General features: G+C 48.1%; 1 protein-coding gene across 1 annotated transcript in view; it reads left to right on the top strand.

Annotated features, from left to right (window-relative positions):
• The window catches only part of LOC139276788 (collagen alpha-1(VII) chain-like), a gene marked incomplete at its 5' end in the record, with an annotated part of 111,478 nt that overhangs the window by 2,958 nt on the left and 85,795 nt on the right, over positions 1-22,725 (top strand). Inside the window, 4 exons of the mRNA XM_070894793.1 lie at positions 1,499-1,534; positions 4,332-4,376; positions 5,122-5,193; positions 8,929-9,000. Coding sequence (XP_070750894.1) covers positions 1,499-1,534; positions 4,332-4,376; positions 5,122-5,193; positions 8,929-9,000 — 225 coding nt within the window. The remainder of the gene's footprint in view (positions 1-1,498; positions 1,535-4,331; positions 4,377-5,121; positions 5,194-8,928; positions 9,001-22,725) is intronic.

Below are 22,725 nucleotides of genomic sequence, written 5' to 3'. Positions count from 1 at the left end.
CTACGTTAACTAGAGGTGATCCAAAACTCAGCTGCCCCGTGTCCTAACTCGCACCAAGTCCCACTCACCCATCACCTCTGTGCTCGCTGACTGACAATGGCTTCCGATTAAGCAACGTCAAAATTCTCATCCTTGTTTTCAAATCCCTCCATGGCCTCGCCCCTCCCTATCTCTGTAATCTCCTCCAGCCCCAGAACCCCTCCGAGATGTCTTGTGCTCCTCTAATTCTGCCCTCTTGAGCATCCCTGATTATAATCGCTCAGCCATTGGTGCCCATGCCTTCTGTTGCCTAGGCCCCAAGCTCTGGAACTCCCTGTCTAAACCTCTCCGCCTCTCTACCTCTCTTTCCGCCTTCAAGACGCTCCTTAAAACATATTTTTTGACCAAGCTTTTGGTCACAAACGCTAATTTCTACTAATGCGGCTTGGTGTCAAATTTATATTGCATAATACTCCTGTGACGCGCCTTGGGACGTTTCACTACGTTAAAGGCGCTATATAAATACATGTTATCTGTTGTCTTCCCTTTGCATCCCTGAATCTCTGTCTGATGTGCCTCTGACTTGCTGCATCTGAAATTCTTGCTCCAGTTAACTTCCTGCTATCCTTGAGATATTCATGGATTGGGGCTGTTATTTAATTATCGGTGATGAACAGACTATGCACTGAACTCTATACATTCTAAGGGTTTTTTTTGTTCGTTTTGGGATGTGGGCGTCATTGGCAAAGCCGGCATTTATTGCCCATCCCTAGTTGCCCCTGAGGAGGTGGTGGTGAGCCGCCTTCTTGAACCGCTAGGGATGTGCAAGATCTCCCGCAAGGTAGTTCCTTAACACCGTCAACTTGTGTTTTACTGAGATCTCTGTGCCCTCCGTCGGTGCAGAATCTTTACACTCATTTATACGATAACCCCATTTGTAGTGGCAATGTGGCTCAGTGGGCAGCACATTTGCCTCTGAGTCAGAAAGTTGTGAGCTCAAGTCCCACTCCACAGACTTGAGCACATATTCTAAGCTGACACTCCAGTGCAGTGCTGAGGGAGTGCTGCACTGTTGGAGATGCCATCTTTCGGATGAGACGTTAAACTGACGCCCCGTCTGCTCTCTCAGATGGACGTAAAAGATCCCGTGGCACTATTTTGAAGAAGAGGGGCGTTATCCCCGGTGTCCTGGGGCCAATATTTATCCCTTAATCAACATAACAAAAACATATTGTTGGGTCATTATCACATTGCTGTTTGTGGGAGCTTGCTGTGTACAAACTGACTGCTGCGTTTCCCACATTACAACAGTGACTGTACTTCATTGGCTGTAAAGCGCTATGGGACATCCGGTGGTCCTGAAAGGCGCAATATAAATGCCAGTCTTTTCTTCTTAATAAAGATGTCACACCGGGACAGAAAGGACTGGGAGAATGAGTTGATAAAATATGCCATGTTTGAAAGTAATGTTTTTTTCTCAGTTGTCCTTGCTACAGTCAATGATATTTACTTCTTGCAGGGTGAAAGCGGGGGAAAGGGGGACCGAGGAGACCCGGTAAGTATTAAAGATCTATCCTTGTTTTACAGAGTATTTACAGTGATTTGCACCACAGGACTGCGTACAACAGCTTACGTTTATGCAGTCACTGTTACACACCAGGATATCCCGGAGTACTTTACGGAGGAGAGGTGGAACATCAAACTGGGAATAGGAGATGGGAAGTGTCTAAATGCATGGTGGAACTGGGAGGTTTGGGGCTTTTTTGAAGATGGAGAGAGCAGTAGAAAGGGGAATAAAAACAGAAAATGATGGAAAATCTCAGCAGGTCAGGCAGCATCTGTGGAGAGAGAAAGAGAGTTAACGTTTCAGGTCGATGACCCTTCGTCAGAACTGGCACTAGTTCGAAATGCAACAGATTCTTAAGGAAGTGCTGGGGCCCTGAAAGGGGGAGGAGGTGGGGGTTGTGGAAAGAACAAAAGGGAAGGTCTGTGATAGGGTGGAAGGCAGAAGAGATTTGAGAGACAAAGGGGTTGATAGGCCAAATTGAGATGGTAATAGCACAAATTAGTAAACAAAAGATGAGTCTAGATAGGGTGTGAATGGTGGGATAATTATCAGCTGCCATGGAAACAGAGTGAAACAAAATAAAAATTAAAAGGGTGGGGGGGTGGGGGGGAGTTTTGGTTGAAAAAAAGGCGAGGAAGGGGATCAAAATGTGGGCAGAGGTTATGGTCTGAAATCATTGGAAAATGTCTAGGAAGAGAATTCCAGAGAACGCTACACTCAATATTGAATTTCTCAACTTACCGAAAGTACTAGGTAAGTGCCAGCACATGGTTACCAGCCAATGGGGGTAACTTTGACTTTGTGCAATGCTATAAAATGGGTGCGAGCGCGTTGGCAGCCCGTTTGACATCTCTCCCGATTATTATTTACATTGACTTCAAAGTCAAAGTCTAGCCCAGTAAATCTAAGAGAGTTGTGTACCTGCATTCCCGTAACTTCAGGTGGCTATTGGACTTGTGCAGGTATTTGTTACTTGCTGAAGGGATGTGCCGCAACCTCAGGAACATAGGAGCAGGAGGAGGCCATTCAGCCCCTCGTGTCTGTTCTGCCGTTCAGTCAGATCTTGGCTGATCTGTATCTTAACTCCAATTCCTGCCTTTGATCAGCTTTTTTTGCTGTTTCTGCATCTAATAATATTTGAGTTGTGGGGAAGTCGTGAAGAAGATAGAAGAGCGATAATTGAAATCTGGTCCCAGATCAAAGGTCTCAAGCTCTATCTCACAAGCCTCCATCCTTCCCTGGAGGCTGGACAAATGTAACCTGAAGTTGTGATTGTATGGAAGGGTTAATTGGCTTTCACCTTTGAGGCTGTGGGTCAGCTTTGGCTCAGTCAAGTGACCTGAAATCTCCTTTCTCTGAAGGCTGCAAAACAACAACAACTTGCGGATAGTGAAACATCTGCAGATGGTTTATCAGTGAGAAGGAATGGACCCAGCATGAATTGGGAGAAGAGTTATGGGAGGTGACTGACCAGTCACCCAAGGGGTACATAACAGCATAAGAATTAGGAGCAGGAGTAGGCCACACAGCCCCTCGAGCCTGCTCCGCCATTCAATAAGATCATGGCTGATCTTCGACCTCAACTCTACTTTCCCGCCCGATCTCCATATCCCTTGATTCTCCTAGAGTCCAAAAATCTATCGTTCTCAGCCTTGAATATACTCACCCTCTGGGGTGGAGAATTCCAAAGATTCACAACCCTCTGAGTGAAGAAATTCCTCATCCCAGTCCTAAATGGCCGCTGACCCCTTATCCTCAGATGGTGCCCCATAATTCGAGACTCTCCAGCCCGGGGAAACAATCTCTCAGCGTCTAGGTTTTGAGGAGGCATTTGAAGCCACAGAGGAATGTAGCAAGACTGAGGAGATTTGGGAAGGATATTCCTGCGGTGCAGAAATGTGCTAAATGTGTCACTGATGGCAGACTGGAGGAAGTGGTGAGATGTAGACACTTCAGAATTAGATGTGCAGAAACAGGCCATTCGGCCCAACAGGTCCGTGCCGGTGTTTATGCTGCACACGAGCCTCCTCCCACCCCTACTACTTCTCACCCCATCAGCATATCCTTCTATTCCTTTCTCCCTTGTGCTTATCTACCTTCCCCTTAAATGCATTATGCTATTCGCCACAACCACTCCCTGCGATAGCGAGTTCCACATTCTCACTAATCTTTTTTTTAAAGAAGTTTCCCCTGAATTTCTTACTAGATTTATTGGTGATTATCTGTTTTATATTTACGACTCCTAGTTTTGGATTCGTTCCTGCAGGTTCACTCCAGTTTATGTTTCCTACTCGGATTCTGATTGAGTCAGCTGTGGCTCAGTGGGTAGCACTCTTGCCTCTGAGTCAGAAGGTTGTGGGTTTGAGTCCACTCCAGAGACTTGAGCACAGAAATCTAGGCTGACACTCCAGTGAAATGCTGAGGGACTGCTGCACTGTTGGAGGTGCCCTGTTTCAGATGAGACATTAAACTGAGGCCTTGTCAGCCCTCTCAGGTGGACGCAAAAGATCCCATTGCACTATTTTCGAAGAAGAACAGTGGAGTTCTCCCCAGTGTCCTGGGCCAATATTTATCCCTCAACAACATCACTAAAACAGATTATCTGGTCATTATCACGTTGTTGTTTGTGGGAGCTTGCTGTGCGCAAATTGGCTGCCACGTTTCCTACATTGCAACAGTGACTACACTTCGAAAGTACTTCATTTGCTGTAAAGTGTTTTGAGACGTCCGGTGGTCATAAAAGGTGCTATATAAATGCAAGTCTTTTTTTTTCTTTTTATTATAGGGGCGAGATGGACCACCAGGTCCAAGAGGTCTTCCAGGTCCCACGGTAATTATCAGAACTGCTTAACTTACCTAAATGAAATATACATTGCATTTGATTTCTTGGCGACTACATTATATTGATAGACTCTAGTTATGCTCTTCCACACAAGTCGAAACACTCTGTATCGACTCTATCAAAACCTTTCAAAATCTTACAGACTTCTATCAGCCCTCAATCTTCTCTTTTCAAGAGAAAAGAGACCCGGCCTGTTCATCCTTTCCTGTTAGTTACTGTAATGTATTTGCTTCATGGGTTCTTTGCTTAAAAATTCATAGCAACACATTGCTATTAAGAACTAGTTGATTTATTAGCAAAGGTTTAACAATCACACTGCACATTACCAGTTCATTCACCAGGCTCACAACCACCTGCCTCATGTGGATCCCGCGAACCCAACTGGCTGGGGTTTTATTGAGTCTTGTGAACATCATGTGACTGGCGAAACCACTCACAACTCAATAACTCTATAAGCCTGTGAGCATCCTCACATGTATATACATTACAGGTATAACCTCGTATTTCTGGTATCATCCTTGTGAATGTAAAACGGTTTTAGATCATGTTTGATTCTTTGTACCGTTCAGAAATAAAGAGGCAGAAAAAGCGTGCGATAAACGGGAGACACCATTTGACCTGATACTCATTTATTCTCGATGCCGTTATTGTGTGTATTTCCCTTGTTTTCAAAACCAAAGTTTACCGTTTGTAAAGCATTCGGCTCATAATATTTCTGTGACCTTTATCTCAGGCGGGAAAGCCAGACACACCAAGCCTTGGTCTCCCCGGCGAAAGAGGACCAGCAGGACCACAGGGAACCAAGGTAAGTATCTGAAAAACAAAAACAAAAGTTGTCAATTTTAGGACATGTTCTCCTCGGCGTCCCGGGCCAATATTTATCCTTCAAACCATCATCACTGAAACAGCTGATCTGATCATTTATTTAATTGCTGTTTGTGGGATCTTGCTGTGTGCAAATTGCATTCCAACAGTGGCTACACTTCTAAAGTAGCTCTTTAGCCGTGAAGTGCTTTTGGGATGTCCGGAGGTATTGAAACGCAAGTCCTTCCTTTATTACAATTCTAGTTCATTGTCACTGAGCTGTGCAGCGAAGATATCTGTACAAAAGGGGGGTAAATATTCGGGGTCCGCGCATGTATCGGACAGGCGCAAGCATTGGCTCCCATGGTGTCATGATCTGGGTTGATTTAAGGGGGCTTTGGTGCATCATGACATGTGACTCCAGTTTCCGTGTGACACCTTTTTAATCTTCACACTGGCGCTGTGGCCAGCTGCAATGCGGACGATTTGTACCACAGACGTATACTAAATTAATAACAAAATACTGCGGATGCTAGGAATCCGAAAAAAAAACAGAAATTGCTGGAAATACTCCGCAGGTCGGGCCGCATCTGTGAAGAGTTAACGGTTCAGGTCCATGCCCCTTCATCAGAACTGGAAAATGTATACCAAATATTCTGTTGCCATCATGCCAAAAGGCTCTTGTTTCCCCCTCCATTGAGGGTAATTGTTTGCATCATGAAGATATAGTTGACTTTGGAAAGGAAATTAGGAATAGTGTGTGGATTGGGCATGATGTTGCGGTGAATGGGACTCGGAGCTCTTACAGACTTTTGCCCTCCTCACCGCCTTCTCCCCCTCCTCTGTTGAAGACGCTGGTTCGCCAAGGGGCCCAGTACCTTACCCAAGTGGCTGATTTTCATGCAACAGTTGAGGGTATGGTTGCAGTAGCACAGTGGTTAAATTACTAGACTGATAACCCAGAGACCTGAACTAATGATTCAGGGGTGTGAGTTCAAATCCCACTATAGCAGCTGGAAAATTTTAATTCGGTTAATTAAATAAATCTGGAAAAAAATTTTAAAAGCTAGTCGTGGTGACCGTGATTGTCGTAAAAAAAAACATCTGGTTGGTTTTCAGAGAAGGAAATCTATCCTTACCCAGTCTGGCCTATATGTGACTCCAGACCCACAGCAATGTGGTTGCACTCTGACACGGCCGAGCAAGCCATTCAGTGGCTCAGCACCTACCCGGGGCAGTTAGGAATGGGCAATAAATGCTGTGAACGAATAAAAAATAAACTGACCGGCTACTTGACTGTGGATGGCAACGCAGCTGAACTCAATCTAGTCCCTCGCCCGATGACCACACACATACAACTTTCAGCAGGAGTCACTGGATAGTGATCGGAGTGGGAATCCCAGGAGATTTTGGTTTCCCTTCCCCCTCCTTGGTACCGTGGTCAGCCATCCCTGCCGATCCTGGTTAAGATTCGACAAGTCAGTAGAGGCTGGAAATCAAACCTGAGAACATCGTAGTTTGTATGTCTTGTTGTTGCACTCTCTGGGCCGTTAGGGGCGAGACTCAAACTGTTGCTAGTGATATGATGGCTTCTAGGAAGATGGGAGTTGCTAGATGAGAAACAGACCATGGTCCATTTAATTAGCCTTTTGCCATGCTGGTGGTCGCATGATGCAACGATAATGGTGTTGTTGACCAATCACAGAAATAAGCTCTCTCAATGAGTCTCCAACAGACCCAGACACGAGGCACGGAAAGCCCCCAGTGGGGGAGAGCTGTGGGAACCACAGGCCCAAAGTCACCTGTTCCCACCCCCCCCCCCCGAGCTCGCTACACTCACCACGTCATGTCTCAGATTACTCATGGCGTGCCCCAAAATGTTATTTTCTGACATGAATCAACATTGAGGGCTAAAGATTCGGTATAGCCCAGTTTGAGGCGGTGATACCGCCTGGTCGCTAACTTTAGCACCGAGCGATGTTTACCACCTCCAACCGGGATATTCATTTTTAGTGCCCCAAGAGGGGAGTAGAGCACTAAGTGAAACGTCCCACACTCCTCTTCGGGCGCTAATCCTGATTCTGGGGCGCTATCGTGGGAGCGCTGCTGAAGGTCTAGCTCTAGGAAACCAGCATCCCAGCGCCTAAAGGGGAGGTTGGCTGGACCACCCAAAAGGTTACAGAAAAACCAAGGCAGCTAAACCAGTGTGCAGCATCTAGGAGAGATGCATTAATGGGGAAAAAATTCATTGTAACTGCCCACCTGCTCCCTCTCGGACATATCGCCCCAACAGCTTCTCCGTGACATTTGCTCTCCCCGTTGGCAGTAGCGCAGTCAAGTTCGCCATCACGGCGCTACGGGGGCGTTGCACATTCGATGATGTCATCCAGTGGGCGGGACTGGCGAGCGCAGCACAAACTGTCAGTGCGCCGCTAAACCTTCACTGAAGTTCGCGACAGGCGCAGACAGCGCGACGCTCGGCCGGGAGGTGCTTAGCACTAACCAACCGAATTTCTCTCCCTAACTGTTTCCACCATCTTCCTAGGGCACCTGTTCCACAGATTGACCCCTCGCTCACTGAAATACTGTTTCCGCAGATTAGTTTTAAATTTACGGCCCTTCAAGCCCAGGCTCCTGTGTGGTATTAAATCTGGCTTCTCTTTGGCAGGGGGACGGTGGACCAGCCGGACCAGTTGGACCTAAAGGAGATAAGGTCTGAGTATAGTAAGTTTCTTATAGCCTACTACAGTCACACACAGGCCATACAATAATGAGCAGTTACAGCTGAGGGAAAGCCCGCGATGGGTTGGGTCAGACACACCAAGTGTTTGGGGGCAGCTTTCTTGTGAATATTCAAAAACAATCCAAGAAAAAGGAGAAGACCCAATATTAATGATGTATCATTGAATGGCGTCTGAAAAGCCCTTTTCCACAATGATAACACTGTTTTCTTTTTGGTGGGGAGCAGCCTTTGGGCTGGCCTTATATAGCTTCAAATATGATTGGCATTGGTGTAAGTGGGCACTGCACACTGTACTGTGAGTGGTAGCACAGTGGTTATGTTACTGGACCAGTAATCCAGAGGCCTGGACTAATGATCCACTAGCACCTGAGTTCAAATCCTACCATGGCAGCTGGGGAATTTAAATTCAATTCAATAAATAATTCTGGAATTTGAAAAAAAACCAGTAGCAGTAATGGTGACCATGAAACTACCTGATTGTTGTAATAAACCCATCTGGTTCACTTTCGGGAAGGAAATCTGCTGCCCTTACCTGGTCTGGTCCTATATGTGACTCCAAATCTATTGCAATGTGGTTGACTCTTAATGGCCCAGCGAGCCACTTATACAAGAATGTGGCTCACCACCACCTTCTCGAAGGCAATCAGCGATGGGTAATAAATGCTGGCTTTGCCAGTGAAGTCCACATCTTGTAAATGAATAAAAAAGATGATCTCTTTAAGACTATCTTCACTTGGGCAATACGATCAGAGTAGAGGTGTTAGAATGTTGCTTTTGATACATAAACAATGTTCCCCTTGTTTCAGGGAACCCACGTAGTATAAAAAAACACACATGCACGGTATTTTGAATGTGCCACACAGCCCCTTAAAGGGGCCACGTATCCAAAATAAACATTGCTCATAAGTATTTTTTTCCCCCCTGATTTGATTGTCTGTTGACGTCCATTGCTAACTGGCTCCTGTGTCAATAAAGCTGCGCTGTTGGTTGTAGGGTGACGTTGGAACGAAAGGAGACCGAGGTGAAAGGGGTGAAGCTGGCGAGAAAGGCAGAGACGGCTTTCTGGTGAGTATTTACAGTCACATATCACAATAAATCATAAACGCAGCCTCCAGCTGGTCGCAGGCCCAACCAATTGTCCTCAGGTGCCCACCATTCTATGTTCAGCCACTACTGGCTCATCCAGAGCTTTTATTCATTCAAATTGGGGATAAAGATCCGAGTTTGTGACATGCAGAGAATCCGAGGTCAGACTGGCTTTCAAAAGGGAATAGGATATATCCGTGAAAAGGAAAGTTTTACAGGGCTATGGAGGATGAGCAGGGGAGTGGGGCTAATTGGATAGCTCTTTCATAGGAACAGGAGGAGGCCATTCAGCCCCTCGAGCCTCTTTCACCAGAACAGGAGGAGGCCATTCAGCCCCTCGAGCCGCTTTCATAGGAACAGGAGGAGGCCATTCAGCTCCTCGAGCCTCTTTCATAGGAACAGGAGGAGGCCATTCAGCTCCTCGAGCCTCTTTCATAGGAACAGGAGGAGGCTATTCAGCCCCTCGAGCCTCTTTCATAGGAACAGGAGGAGGCCATTCAGCCCCTTGAGCCTCTTTTATAGGAATAGGAGGGGGCTATTCAGCCCCTCAAACCTCTTTTATAGGAACAGGAGGAGGCCATTCAGCCCCTCGAGCCTCTTTCATCGGAACAGGAGGAGGCCATTCAGCCCCTCGAGCCTCTTTCACCAGAACAGGAGGAAGCCATTCAGCCTCTCGTGCCTGCTCCGCCATTCATTGAGATCACAGCAGATCTGTGATCTAACTCCATATACCCGCCTTTGGCCCATATCTCTTAATACCTTTGGTTAACAGAAAGCTACCAATCTCCAATCTAATGTTAACAATTGATCTAGTATCAGTTGGTGTTGGCCGAAGCGCGGTCCAAACTTCTCCTACCCTTTGAGTGTAGAAGTGTTTCCGAATTTCATTCCTGAAAGGTCTGGCTCTAATTTTTAGACTATACCCCCCATGTCCTATAATCACCAACCAGCAGGAATAGTTTCTCTCGATCTACCCTGTCTGTTCCCCTTAATATCCTGAAAACCTTGATCAGATCACCCCTTAAACTTCTAAATTCTAGGGAAAACAACCCTAATTTGAGTAATCTCCCCTCGTAACTTAACCCTTGAAGTCCGGGTATCATTCTTCAGTGGCAGGAGGGTTGTTAACCAGAGGGCACAGATTTAAGGTGATTGCTGGTGATTCCTGGGATGAGAGGACTGTCTTATGAGGTGAGATTGAGTAGATTGGGCCCATACTCTCTGGAGTTTAGAAGAATGAGAGATGATCTCATTAAAACATACAAGATTCTGAAGGGGATTGACAGGGTAGATGCCGAGAGGCTGTTTCCCCTGGCTGGAGAGTGTATAACTAGGGGCCACAGTCTCAGGATAAGGGGTCGGCCAATTGAGTCTGAGATGAGGAGGAATTTCTTCACTCAAAAGGTTGTGAATCTTTGGAATTCTCTGCCCCAGAGGGCTGTGGATGCTGAGTCACCGAATATACTCAAGGCTGAGATCGATAGATTTTTGGATTCTAGGGGGGTCAAAGGATATGGGGATCGGGCAGGAAGGTGGAGTAGAGGTCGATGATCAACCATGATCTTATTGAATGGTGAAGCAGGCTCGAGGGGCCATATGGCCTTCTCCTGCACCTATTTCTTATGTCCTTAAAAGAACCAGAGGCGACATGAGGAACATATTTTTTTCGCAGCGAGTTGTTGTGATCTGGAACCCGCTGCCTGAAAGGGCGGTGGAAGAAGATTCAGTAGTAACTTTCAAAAGGGAGTTGGATAAATACTTCAAGGGAAATAAATTACAGGGTTATGGGGAAAGAGCAGGGGGAGTGGGACTAATTAACAACCAGGGGGCACAGATTTAAAGTGATTGGTAGAAGGTTTAGAGGGGAGTTGAGGGGACATTTTTTCACCCAGAGGGTGGTGGGGGTTTGGAACTCGCTGCCTGAAAGGATGGTAGAGGCAGAAACCCTCACCACATTTAAAAAGTACTTGGATGTGCACCTGAAGTGCCCTAATCTACAGGGCTATGGACCAAGAGCTGGAAAGTGGGATTAGACTGGATAGCTCTTTGTCGGCTGGCGGGACACGATGGGCCGAAATGGCCTCCTTCTGTGCTGTAAACTTCTATGGTTTTATGAAAGGGCGAATCTAAAACTAGGCCCATAATTAGTTACTAATAAATCCAATTATTGGAAATAAGGAGACATTTCTTTACTCAGAAAGCAGTAAGCATGTGGAACTTGCTACCACAGGAAGTGGTCGAGGTGAATAGCTTAGATGCTTTCAAAAGGAAACTATCATCCATCATCATCATCATCATAGGCAGTCCCTCGGAGTCGAGGAAGACTTGCTTCCATTCTGAAAGTGAGTTCTCAGGTGGCTGAACAGTCCAATACGGGAATTACAGTCTGTCACAGGTGGGGCAGACAGTAGTTGAAGGAAGGGGTGGGTGGGGAGCCTGGTTTGCCGCACCCTCCTTCCGCTGCCTGCGCTTGATTTCTGCATGCTCTTGGCGACGAGACTCGAGGAGCTCAGCGCCCTCCCGGATGCTCTTCCTCCACTTAGGGCGGTCTTTGGCCAGGGACTCCCAGGTGTTGGTGGGGATGTTGCACTTTATCAAGGAGGCTTTGAGGGTGTCCTTGAAATGTTTCCTCTGCCCACCTGGGGCTCGCTTGCCGTGTCGAAGCTCCGAGTAGAGCGCTTGCTGAGGGAGTCTCGTGTCGGGCATGTGGACGATGTGGCCCGCCCAATGGAGCTGATCGATGCTTTCAAAAGGAAACTAGACGAGTAAATGAGAGAAGTGGGAAGAGAAAGATAGGTTGAAAGGCTGAGGTGAGCTACATGGAATGGTTCTGCACGTGGAGTACAAGCACCAGCACGGACTAGTTGGGCCGAATGGCCTATTTCTGTTCTGTTCTGTTTTACATAATTCTATGGAATAAGGGAGAAAGGGCAAGGAAGTTGCTCCAAGTTGCAACATGAGAGATGGGTGGAACGTACCTGTAAGTCCTATGGTGCTGACTCCAGGGGGCAGTGCAAGCTTGACTCTAACCCGCATTCCTCCTTACCAGTCCTGGTCTGCTCTCTGGCCTAATTCCAGCCTCAACCGCTGTGTGAAGGCCTGGCCAGTCTCAGTGAGCAGCACCTTCTCCGAGTGATGACTCTCAGGCATTTGACTGAAGGGCAGCTGTGTTCCAGAACTGGCAAAGGCAGACCATCAGGACCCGTCCCATTGATTAGAAATCCATTCAAAGTTAACAGAGCTGGTTTAAGAAATCAAAACACTAAAACGCACAGGGATGAGGCATTGCAACAAAAGAAAAACATGAACAACGGGAGTAATTGAGAATCAACAGGTTCGATGACTTTTACCAAATATATGTTTCATTTGCCTTGCGATGTTGCTGTTCAGATTTGGGCTGGGTTAACTCGATAATCATTCAATGGCCAGGAACCACTTGCTGCCCTGTAACTGATTGTTTGCAGGTCTGGCTGAATATTATCACAGCACATTACAGGAACGCTGGCGTAGTCGTTATAAGAACATAAGAAATAGGAGCAGAAGTAGGCTATTTGACCCCTCGAGCCTGCTCCGCCATTCAATAAGATCATGGCTGTTCTGATCTTGGACTCAGCTCCACTTCCCTGCCCGCTCCCCATAACCCTCGACTCCCTTATCGCTCAGAACTCTGTCTATCCCCACCTTAAATATATTCAGTGACCCAGCCTCCACAGCTCTCTGGGGCAGAGAATGCCAAAGATTCACGACCCTCTGAGAGAAGAAATTCCTTCTCATCTCCGTTTACTATGTTCATGTTAATGGACCAGACACTTTACAACCTTCCTCACACAACATCGAGTTCAACAATTTCAGATTCTAACCTCTGCCCCCATTTTTTCAGACAGAGGTGCTCATTTACAGGAACGGTAGCATAGTGGTTACGTTACTGGACTCGAGGGATATCGGGCTCGGGTGGGAAATGGAGTTGAAGTCGAAGATCGGCTATGATCTTATTGAATGGCGGAGCAGGCTCGAGGGGCTGTGTGGTGCTTTCTCAAACGGTATGCCAATGGCTGGTGTACTGGCTGGTGACGGGACTGGCTCTGAGGGCTGAACGGCAGACTTTGCAGTAGCAACATAGCCTGTCCACCTGTTCTCACCCGCTCAATCTTGCCTTTCAGGGGAGCCCAGGGGAACCAGGCTCAGATGGACCAGAGGGAAAACCCGTAAGTAACTCTCATAGTGTGTTATAGAAAACGTTGGAATCGTGTGGTATTATTCACAACTCCTGTTTGCGTAAAGCTCTTCTCATCGCTATGCTAGTCAGGGTGAGAAAGTTCAAGTCAACCTGTAGGGAACACTTTTGCTAAAATGGCCGATAAAGACACCAGCTCCTTCATTAATAGTATTGCTACAGTGCAATGCTGTGTGTCTAAGTGTGGGTGAGTACTGGTGCGGTATACTGCTGCACCAGCTCCTGCACACAGAGGGACACGTAGGTTTTATACTTGGGCCGCGATTTTAACTCCGGGCAAGTGTGGGTGCTGAAGGTGTTAATTCTCTGGGTCAGGTGAGGGGAGAGTCAGGGGGAGGGCCGGGGAGAGTCGGAGAGAGGAGAGGGGAGGGGAGAGTCGGAGGGAGGGAGGGCAGGGGAGAGTCAGAGGGAGGAGAGGGGAGGGCAGGGAGAGTCGGAGGGAGGAGAGGGAAGGGGAGAGTCAGGGGGAGGGCCGGGGAGAGGAGAGGGGAGGGGAGAGTCGGAGGAAGGGAGGGCAGGGGAGAGTCAGAGGGAGGAGAGGGGAGGGCAGGGAGAGTCGGAGGGAGGAGAGAGAAGGGGAGAGTCAGGGGGAGGGTAGGGGAGGGGAGAGTCAGGGGGAGGGCAGGGGAAAGTCAAAGGGAGGGCAGGGGAGAGTCAGAGGGAGGAGAGGGGAGAGTCAGAGGGAGGGCAGGAAAGGGGAGAGTCAGGGGGAGGGCAGGGAGAGTCGGAGGGAGGAGAGGGCAGGGGAGAGTCAGAGGGAGGGCAGGGGAGAGTCAGGGGGAGGGCAGGGGAGAGTCGGGGGGAGGGCAGGGGAGAGTCAAAGGGAGGGCAGAGGAGAGTCAGAGGGGGGAGAGTCAGAGGGAGGGCAGGGGAGAGTCAGAGGGAGGGCAGGGAAGGGGAGAGTCAGGGGGAGGGCAGGGGAGAGACGGAGGGAGGAGAGGGGAGGGGAGAGTCGGGGAGAGGAGAGTCGGAGGGAGGGCAGGGGTGAGTCGGAGGGAGGAGAGGAGAGGGGAGTGTCAGGGGAGAGGGGGAGGGGAGAATCAGGAGGAGAAGAGGGAAGGGGAGAGTCGGGGGGGGAGAGGGGCGAGTCGGGGGGAGGGCAGGGGAGAGTCAGAAGGAGGAGAGGGGAGGGGAGAGTCAGGGGGAGGGAGGGCAGGGGAGTCGGAGGGAGGGCAGGGGAGAGTCGGAGGGAGGAAAGGGGAGGGGAGAGTCAGGGGGAGGGCAGGAGAGAGTCAGAAGGAGGAGAGGGGAGGGGAGAGTCAGAAGGAGGAGAGGGGAGGGGAGAGTCAGGGGGAGGGAGGGCAGGGGAGTCGGAGGGAGGGCAGGGGAGAGTCGGAGGGAGGAAAGGGGAGGGGAGAGTCGGAGGGAGAGGGCAGAGTCAGGGAGAGGGCAGGGGCAAGTCGGAGGGAGGGGAGAGACGGGGGAGGGTAGGGCAAAGTCAGAGAGAGGAGAGAGTCAGAGGGAGGGCAGGGGAGGAGAGAGTCAGGGAGAGGGGGAGGGGAGAGTCGGAGGGAGGAGAGGGGAGGGGAGAGTCGGAGGGAGGAGAGGGGAGGGGAGAGTCGGAGGGAGAGGGGAGAGTTGGAGGGAGAAGAGGGGAGGGGAGAGTCGGAGGGAGAGGGCAGAGTCAGGGAGAGGGCAGGGGCAAGTCGGAGGGAGGGGAGAGACGGGGGAGGGTAGGGCAAAGTCAGAGAGAGGAGAGAGTCAGAGTGAGAAGAGGGGAGAGTCGGAGGGAGGGAAAGGGGAGAGGAGGAGGGAGGGGGAGGGGAGAGATGGAGGGAGAGGAAGGGAGGGGGAGGGGAGAGTTGGGGGGAGGGGAGAGGGGAAGGGAGGGGAGAGGAGGAGGGAGGGGAGAGGAGGAGAGAGGGGGAGGGAAGAGTCGGAGGGAGGGGAGGGAAAAGGTGGAGGGAGGGAGAGAGTTGGAGGGAGGAGAGGGCGAGGGGTGGGGAGAGTCGGAGGAGGGGAGCGTCGGAGGGCGAGGGGAGAGTCGGAGGGCGAGGAGAATCCGAGGGAGCCCAATCAACACCCTGCCAATCTCTCGGCAACCGGTTTCACAGCAGCACCAGCCAAATGACCGGGAGCTGGGCAGCCACCCACCGTCTCACCGTGGCACGGGGAAAGTGCTGACAGTGGGGGGGGGACATCTGTAAATATTAATTTAAATAAATGAATATCTGTCAGTCAATCCGTTTGATGCTCCGCTTGTATCTGAAGGTTAATGCTGTGTTTTTTGTTCACTGTGAAGGTATGTGGTACCAGGAAATGATACCTTGGTTCTAATGGTGATATTTTCACACGGTCTGACTCGGACTCGAGGACCATTTCTCACGGAGTGGTGTGGCTCGCGGACTGTAGCAGGCCTGCTGAGAGGGATTTACTGTCAGTTTGGGACTTTCACATTTACATGCATCCTCCTTGATCTCTGATCTTTAAACGGGTGGGTGGTTCGTCAAGTCCCATAAATATATCCATATGCCTAACAGGGCTATCCCACAAATCCCCTGCTCCTGTGCTTGAAGAGAGCACAGGAGGGAGTCAGGAGTACAGACCTGTCCCGATACTCCAACCCACGTTCCCACAGAGAGTGAGGAGTGCTGAATCTCGGCCGGTATGGTTAGTCAAGCACATCTAGCACATCTCAGAATTTAAAAAAATTTATATTTTTCATCGAAAAGGAGAAATTTGCAGCATTTTGGGGGAAAGAGCGGGGGGGGTTGGGACTAATTGGAGAGCTCGTTCAAAGAGCCAGCACAGGCCCATTGGGCCGAATGGCCTCTTTCTGTGCTGTAGGATTCTATGATTCATTCATCAGGAATCTTCTACATCTCTGTCTTTCTAGGAGATGTTTAGGCGGTGAATTCATTCATGGAATGTGGGCATCGCTGGCAAGGCCGGCATTTATTGCCCATCCCTAATTGCCCTTGAGAAGGTGGTGATGAGCCACCTTCTTGAACCACTGCAGTCTGTGTGGTGAAGGTGCTCCCACAGTGCTGTTAGGGAGCGAGTTCCAGGATTTTGTCTCAGCAACGTTGAAGGAACAGCCGATATATTTCCAAGTCGAGATGGTGTGCAACTTGGAGGTGGTGGTGTTCCCATGTGCCTGCTGCCCTTGTCCTTCTAGGTGGCAGAGGTTGCTGGGTTGCCTGGGGGAAAATGCCACACTTGTTTTCCTTGGAAGTGTCAGATTTGGAAAGTGAATTTCAAACATGCACCTGATTTGACTCAAATCTCGTATTCGGGAAATTGCCAAAAAAATCATAACAGGACAATCTTTAAAAACAAAAAATGTTGGGGTTGACCTCAGTAACATGGCGTCTCCCAAAGGAGATATATTGGGGATTTACACTCAGCTGACAACCGAGAGCATCAGGAGGCCAATCAACATTTGCTTAGTCTCAGGAGTCGGGTACGATTACATGGTCTGGAAATTTTTAATGAGCAAAGATAGATAGAGATAAATGTTGGACATGGGAGAACTCCCCTGCTCTTCTTCGAAATAGTGGCCATGGGATCTTTTACATCCACCTGAGAGGACAGATGGGGCCTTGTCTCACCTGCAAGAAGGCACCTCCGACAGTGCAGCACTCCCTCAGCACTGCACTGCGACCGTCAGCCTGGATTATGTGCTCAGGCCTCTGGAGTGGGTCCTGAACCTTCTGCTGCAGGGAACAAGAAGGGCAGCAGTCAGAGAGCTTTACTCGGCCTCTGCATCACTGGGCTAAAGGGGAACAATAATCAGCCGGGACTGCTGTCCCTGGTCACTATTCAGTAACGCTACTGGGGAGTGCCCGCATGTGGGTACGCGTCCATGTCTGTGCGTGCTCGTGATACGGTCAGTGGAAGACAAGATAGAGCTCAGTTGTGATGCCCTCACAGTTGAATAGCCCACTAAAATTCAGGCTGATACATAAAGAATGGCCACTTGTGCAAGGCACTGGAGGGGCTGTCAGTGACTGCGGAACCATATCCCATATTACTTAGTGCCTTCGGACGAGAAAATAACCACAAAAAAACAAAGTGGTCATGGAAATTTATACTGGATGTTATTTAATCCATCATTGGACTGTGATTCTGTTCAAAACATTGTTTGCCAAAAGAGACTGGCAGTCTTACTTATCGTGCCCACTGCATCAGGAATTCATTATTTTGTTAAAGGAACATCACGTTACAGATACAACCACAGAGGGATTGAAATACAAACAAGCTGACAGTAAATGTCAACCAGTATGGCCGGTTAAAGGGGCATTGTGGTCCAGATGAGGGGTTGCTGGCGATTGGCTAAAAGCTTCATTTTCCCTTACAGCAGGTGCAAAAGAGGAACCTGTTCTGATTACCTTAGGAGGGTTTCTGCCATTGATCTCAGGATGTTACCCTCCCTTAGGAGCGAGCATTGCTCACAAGCATTCAGTGTCTAACCCGCAGGGTGACTGTCGATCGGCTTGGCACTCTTTTTTTACATGTCCGTATGTAAAGGATGCTACAACTGATGCTGGAAATCTGAAATATAAGCAGCAAATGCTGTATATACTCAGCAAGTCAGGCAGCATCTGTGAAGAGAGAGCCAGAGTTAACGTTTCAGCTTTGTGACCCTTCGTCAGAACTGGAAAATGTTAGAAAGAAAGAAAGAAATATTTGGATTTATATAGCGCCTTTCGCGACCACCGGATGTCTCAAAGTGCTTTATGGCCAATGAAGTACTTTTGGAGGGTAGTCACTGTTGTACTGTAGGAAACATTAGAGATGTAACGGGTTTTAAGCCAGTGTAGGGGCAGGGAAAGTGGGGAGGGGAAGAAAGAACAAAAGGGAAGGTCTGTGATAGGGTGGAAGGCAGGAGAGATTAAATGACAAAAGGGAAGATGGTACAAGGCAAAATGGAGTTGGTAATGGGACAAGAAAAGAAACAAAAGATGAGTCTAGATAGGATATAAATGGGAATGGCAGAATCATCAACAGCTGCAGAGGTTATATTCTGAAATTGTTGAACTCAATGTTGAGTCCAGAAGGCTGTAAAATGCTTAATCGAAAGATGAGGTGCTGTTCCTCGAGCTTACGTTGAGCTTCGTTGGAACGGTGTAGGAGACCTGAAACGTTAACTTTGTTTCTCTCACACAGAGGCTGCCTAACCCGCTGAGTATTTCCAGCATTTTTGGTTTTAATGCTACAAATTATGTTATTTTTCATTTGAAACCATCCTACAAATCAGCGGAGCAGGGCCCCTTATCACACACTGGCCCTTTCTAATGACATAAAGTTGTCTTTGCAGTAAGTGGCTTTGCAGTGACAACAATGCCCCTTTAAATTCATTTTGCTTCATTCATGAAAAATGTGTCTGTTGGGGTTTTGTGTTCTATGTTGTTATTAATTGTTTGATAACGATGTGTCCTTTGTTACGTGTCTCACTCCTAAAACCTTGTCCTTTCTGTTAACTCCATGACACCATTCAGGTCTGTCACTCAGCAATGTTACCGTGACAGTGATTTTTTTTGCGGGGTGGGGGGTGGGGTGTTCGAGGTGATGGAAGATAATATAAGCTTTATTGATTGTTGAATAAGCTTTGTTTAGCACGATTCTCGTGCACGCATTTAACAGTGAAAGGTTTGTACTGGACCTGCTTTACACGTAACAGCAGTGGCAGGCATCAAGACATTTAGCCTTGGTCTGGTAATTGTTTAGCCACAGGCTTTATAATCTTGTTTACGACCATTTTCTCTCTATCTTCACTTCAAACTTTCTCTTTCTATCTCCTTTCTCTGTTGCTCTCTATCTCTGCCTATTATTTATCTATCTCTTTCTTTCTCTTGCTCTCTATCACTTTCTCTCCCTTACTCTCTTTCTCCCCCTTGCTCCCTATCTCTTTCTCTCCCTTGCTCTCTATCTCTTTCTCTTGCTCCCATCTCGGTTGCTCTCCCTTTTTCTGTCTCTTGCTCCCATCTCCCTATTGCTCGCGCTCTAATAATCAAACTTTCTCTATCACTACGTCTATCCCTCTTTTATTCTGATCTTTCTTTCTATCTCAGGATCTCTGTTGCACTTTCACTCTCTCTCTCTCTCCATCACTCACACACTCACTTTCTGTTGCTCTCTAACTTTTTGTTTGCTCTCCATCTCTCCTATTCTCTACCTTTATTGCTCTCTATCTTGGCTACCCTAAATGTCTCTCTCCCTTTTTTTCTATCGCTCTCTCCCTTGCTTGCTATCTTGGTATGGTTCTCCCTTTAAACCTGGTCGTTCATTTTCTGTTTACTCTCTGGAGCCCTTCAGTGTCTCTTAAATTCATACAGCATCGTCAACAGACCAGATCAGTAACTCTGCCAGTATCGCTGCAGTCTCACGTATCCCTAAACTAATGCTGATTCATGTCACAACACTAACAATCATATTAAAACCTCGTAAACATTCATTACCATTGTCGTCTTTTATTCTGTGCCTGACTGATTGATACAGCAACAAATGCCTACACCAATTATGTAAGGCTATAAGGTGCGCGATGCACCTCGCTGGCACTTGAAGCCTTAATATCAGCAAGTACCTGCTGAACAATGAGATGTGATGAAGCTAAAATCTAACTTGCGACTAGATCATTTGCAACGTGTTTTATGCTGTTAACTTGAGCTCATCCAAAACTCGGCTGTCCGTGTCCTAACTCGCACCAAGTCCCGTTCACCCATCACCCCTGTGCTCGCTGACCTACATTGGCTCCCGGTTAAGCAACACCTCGATTTCAAAATTCTCATCCTTGTTTTCAAATCCCTCCATGGCCTCGCCCCTCCCTATCTCTGTAATCTCCTCCAGCCCTGCAAACCTCCCGGGGTGTCTGTGCTCCTCTAATTCTGCCCTCTTATACATCTCTGATTATAATCGCTTAACCATTGGCGGCCGTGCCTTCAGCTGCCTGGGCCCTAAGCTCTGGAATTTCCTCCCTGAACCTCTCCCCCTCTCTACCTCTCTTTCCTCCTTCAAGACGCTCCTGAAAACCTATCTCTTTGACCAAGCTTTTGGTCACCTGCCCTAATTTCTCCTTATGTGGCTTGGTGCCAAATCCTTTTGTCTTATAACACTCCTGCGAAGCGCCTGGGGAGCTTTTACTATGTTAAAGGCACTATATAAATACAAGTTGTTGTTATTAAGCCACATCCATTGGGAGTGTCTCCGCGAGGAATGTCTCTGGTGACTAGGTGCTGATGTTATTTGTTATGTTGTCATGTGTCGTTTATTTTCTTGAATTCAGGGTCGTCCGGGTTACAGAGGGCAATCTGGCCTTCCCGTAAGTAAAGCAAATCAGCCTTGCAGCATCAAATAAGTAGGCTTGGTGCTGGAATGGGCTACAGGACATTCCCAGGACAATGACTCTCTATGCCATTGTCAGACCATTGTGTCTGGTCTGTAGTGCACGAACAGCAATGACTCTCTGTAAGACCGCAACCACTGTATTGCAAAGCTGCTTCTGCTATAGTCGTTGCGCCAATGTCACAGTCTACTCATGGGCCCGTTCATATGTCCAGTTCCTGGCGTTGAGATAGATGGGGCCAGTTTGTAAGGTGTGGAGTCTCATTCGATGGGAGAGCAGATTAGGGACCAGCATGCCTGATTCACGGTGCTCCCGATTTGCTCAAGATTCATGTTAATAACTGGAAAATTGGAGGCAGTGCAAACCAGGCATAAGAACATAAGAAATAGGAGCAGGAGTAGGTCATTCGGCCCCTCGAGCCTGCTCTGCCATTCAATGAGATCATGGCTGATCTTCTACCTCAACTCCATCGTCCTGCACTACCCCCATATCCCTTGATTCTCTTACTCTCCAAAAATCTACCGATTTCAGTCTTGAATATACTGAACGATTCAGCATCCACAGCCATCTGGGATAAGGAATTCTCTGAGTGAAGAAATTTCTCCTCATCTCAGTCCTAAATGGCCGACCCCATATTCTGAGATTGTTTGTTCTTCTTAGAGTAGAGAAGGTTAAGGAGCAACCTAATAGAGGTATTCAGAATTATGAGGGGATTTGATTGAGCTAGTAGGGAGAAACTGTTTCCTCCGGCAAGTGGGTCGGTAACCAGAGGTCATAGATTTCAAATAATTGGCAAAAGAACAAAGGGGATAATGAGGAGAAATTATTTCACACGGAGGGCTGTTACAATCTGGAACGCACTATATGAAAGGATGGTGGAACGCTTCTGTGCTGTATGATTCTAAATAGGACTTCTACAGCTAGTAGAGAAAGGTGATCTTCATCCCACAGTCCAGACGACATTTCAACCAAAATATTAATGTTGAAGGTAGAGTTTCCTTCCTACATCCTAGAATCGTAGAAATTTGCAGCACAGAAGGGGGCCATTTCGGCCCATCGTGTCGCACTGGCCGACAAAGAGCTATCCAGCCTAATCCCACTTTCCAGCTCTAGGTGCGTAGCCCTGTAGGTTATGGCACTACAAGTGCACATCCAAGTACTTTTTAAATGTGGTGAGGGTTTCTGCCTCTACCACCCTTTCAGGCAGTGAGTTCCAGATCCCCATCACCCTCTGGGTGAAAAAAGTTCTCCTCAAACCACCCTCTAATCCTTCCACCAATTAATTTAAATCTATGCCCCTTGGATGTTGACCCCTCTGCTAAGGGAAATAGTTCCGTCCTATCCACTCTATCTAGGCCCTCATAATTTTATACACCTCAATAAGGTCTCCCCTAGATGTGTCGCTTCTGGGAGCGAAAAATATGTTTGAGTGTAGAGAGTGTGAGGGAACAAAAGAGGGAGAGCATTATATAAAAAAATGTATGAATCAGATCTGCAAAATCCAGCTGTCATTTCTTGCCACCTCTGGTTGGTCCCTCAACAATGCCACCCATATCTCCCAGACGCCAGGAGAGAAGGCATAATACAACCCACCCGACTGACACACCGGGGAGAAGATCAAACGGACATTGGGACAGTAAAGCGGTAAAAAGTAAGCCGAAAGGTAGCCGCCAGGAACTGGTATATAACAGGCATTAAAGTGTGACATTGCGATGTGGTTCCAGTCCTGTCTGTCTGCGTCTGTCTCTGTCTCCGTCTTGTAAAATGGCTACCAAAGTCTGGTTTCTGTCACCCTGTTTTATCAGTCTTTCATTTTACAGCCTTTATAAGTCTCCAGTGTAGATTGCAAATCGTCAACCTGCTTTGCTCAGACAATTTCTTCTTTTTTTTTTCCCCCTTCTTAACTTTTTGGCATGATTCAAACTGTTTGCAGGGATTACCAGGTTTCCCTGGAGTACTCGGCCGGCCGGTAGGTTGCCAGCATTGCTTTACACCACCCCACTATTTTTGCATGCGATAATAACGCCTCCTTATTACAACTGGCTTCTCCGTAACGAGAATGACCGTCGGCTTTCGGGGTGAACCCATTTTCTAGACTTTCTTTCGAAGGGGCAATGCAGGAATGGAAAGGGCGATCGGAGTGCCTCCCCATGGCCGGGGGGGTGGGGGGGGGGGGGGGGTGGTG

The sequence above is a fragment of the Pristiophorus japonicus genome, chromosome 12 (assembly GCF_044704955.1).
Source record: "Pristiophorus japonicus isolate sPriJap1 chromosome 12, sPriJap1.hap1, whole genome shotgun sequence".
NCBI lineage: Eukaryota > Metazoa > Chordata > Chondrichthyes > Pristiophoridae > Pristiophorus > Pristiophorus japonicus.
The sequence above is the reverse complement of the archived record's forward strand: the minus strand, read 5'-3'. Positions and strand labels throughout refer to the sequence as shown.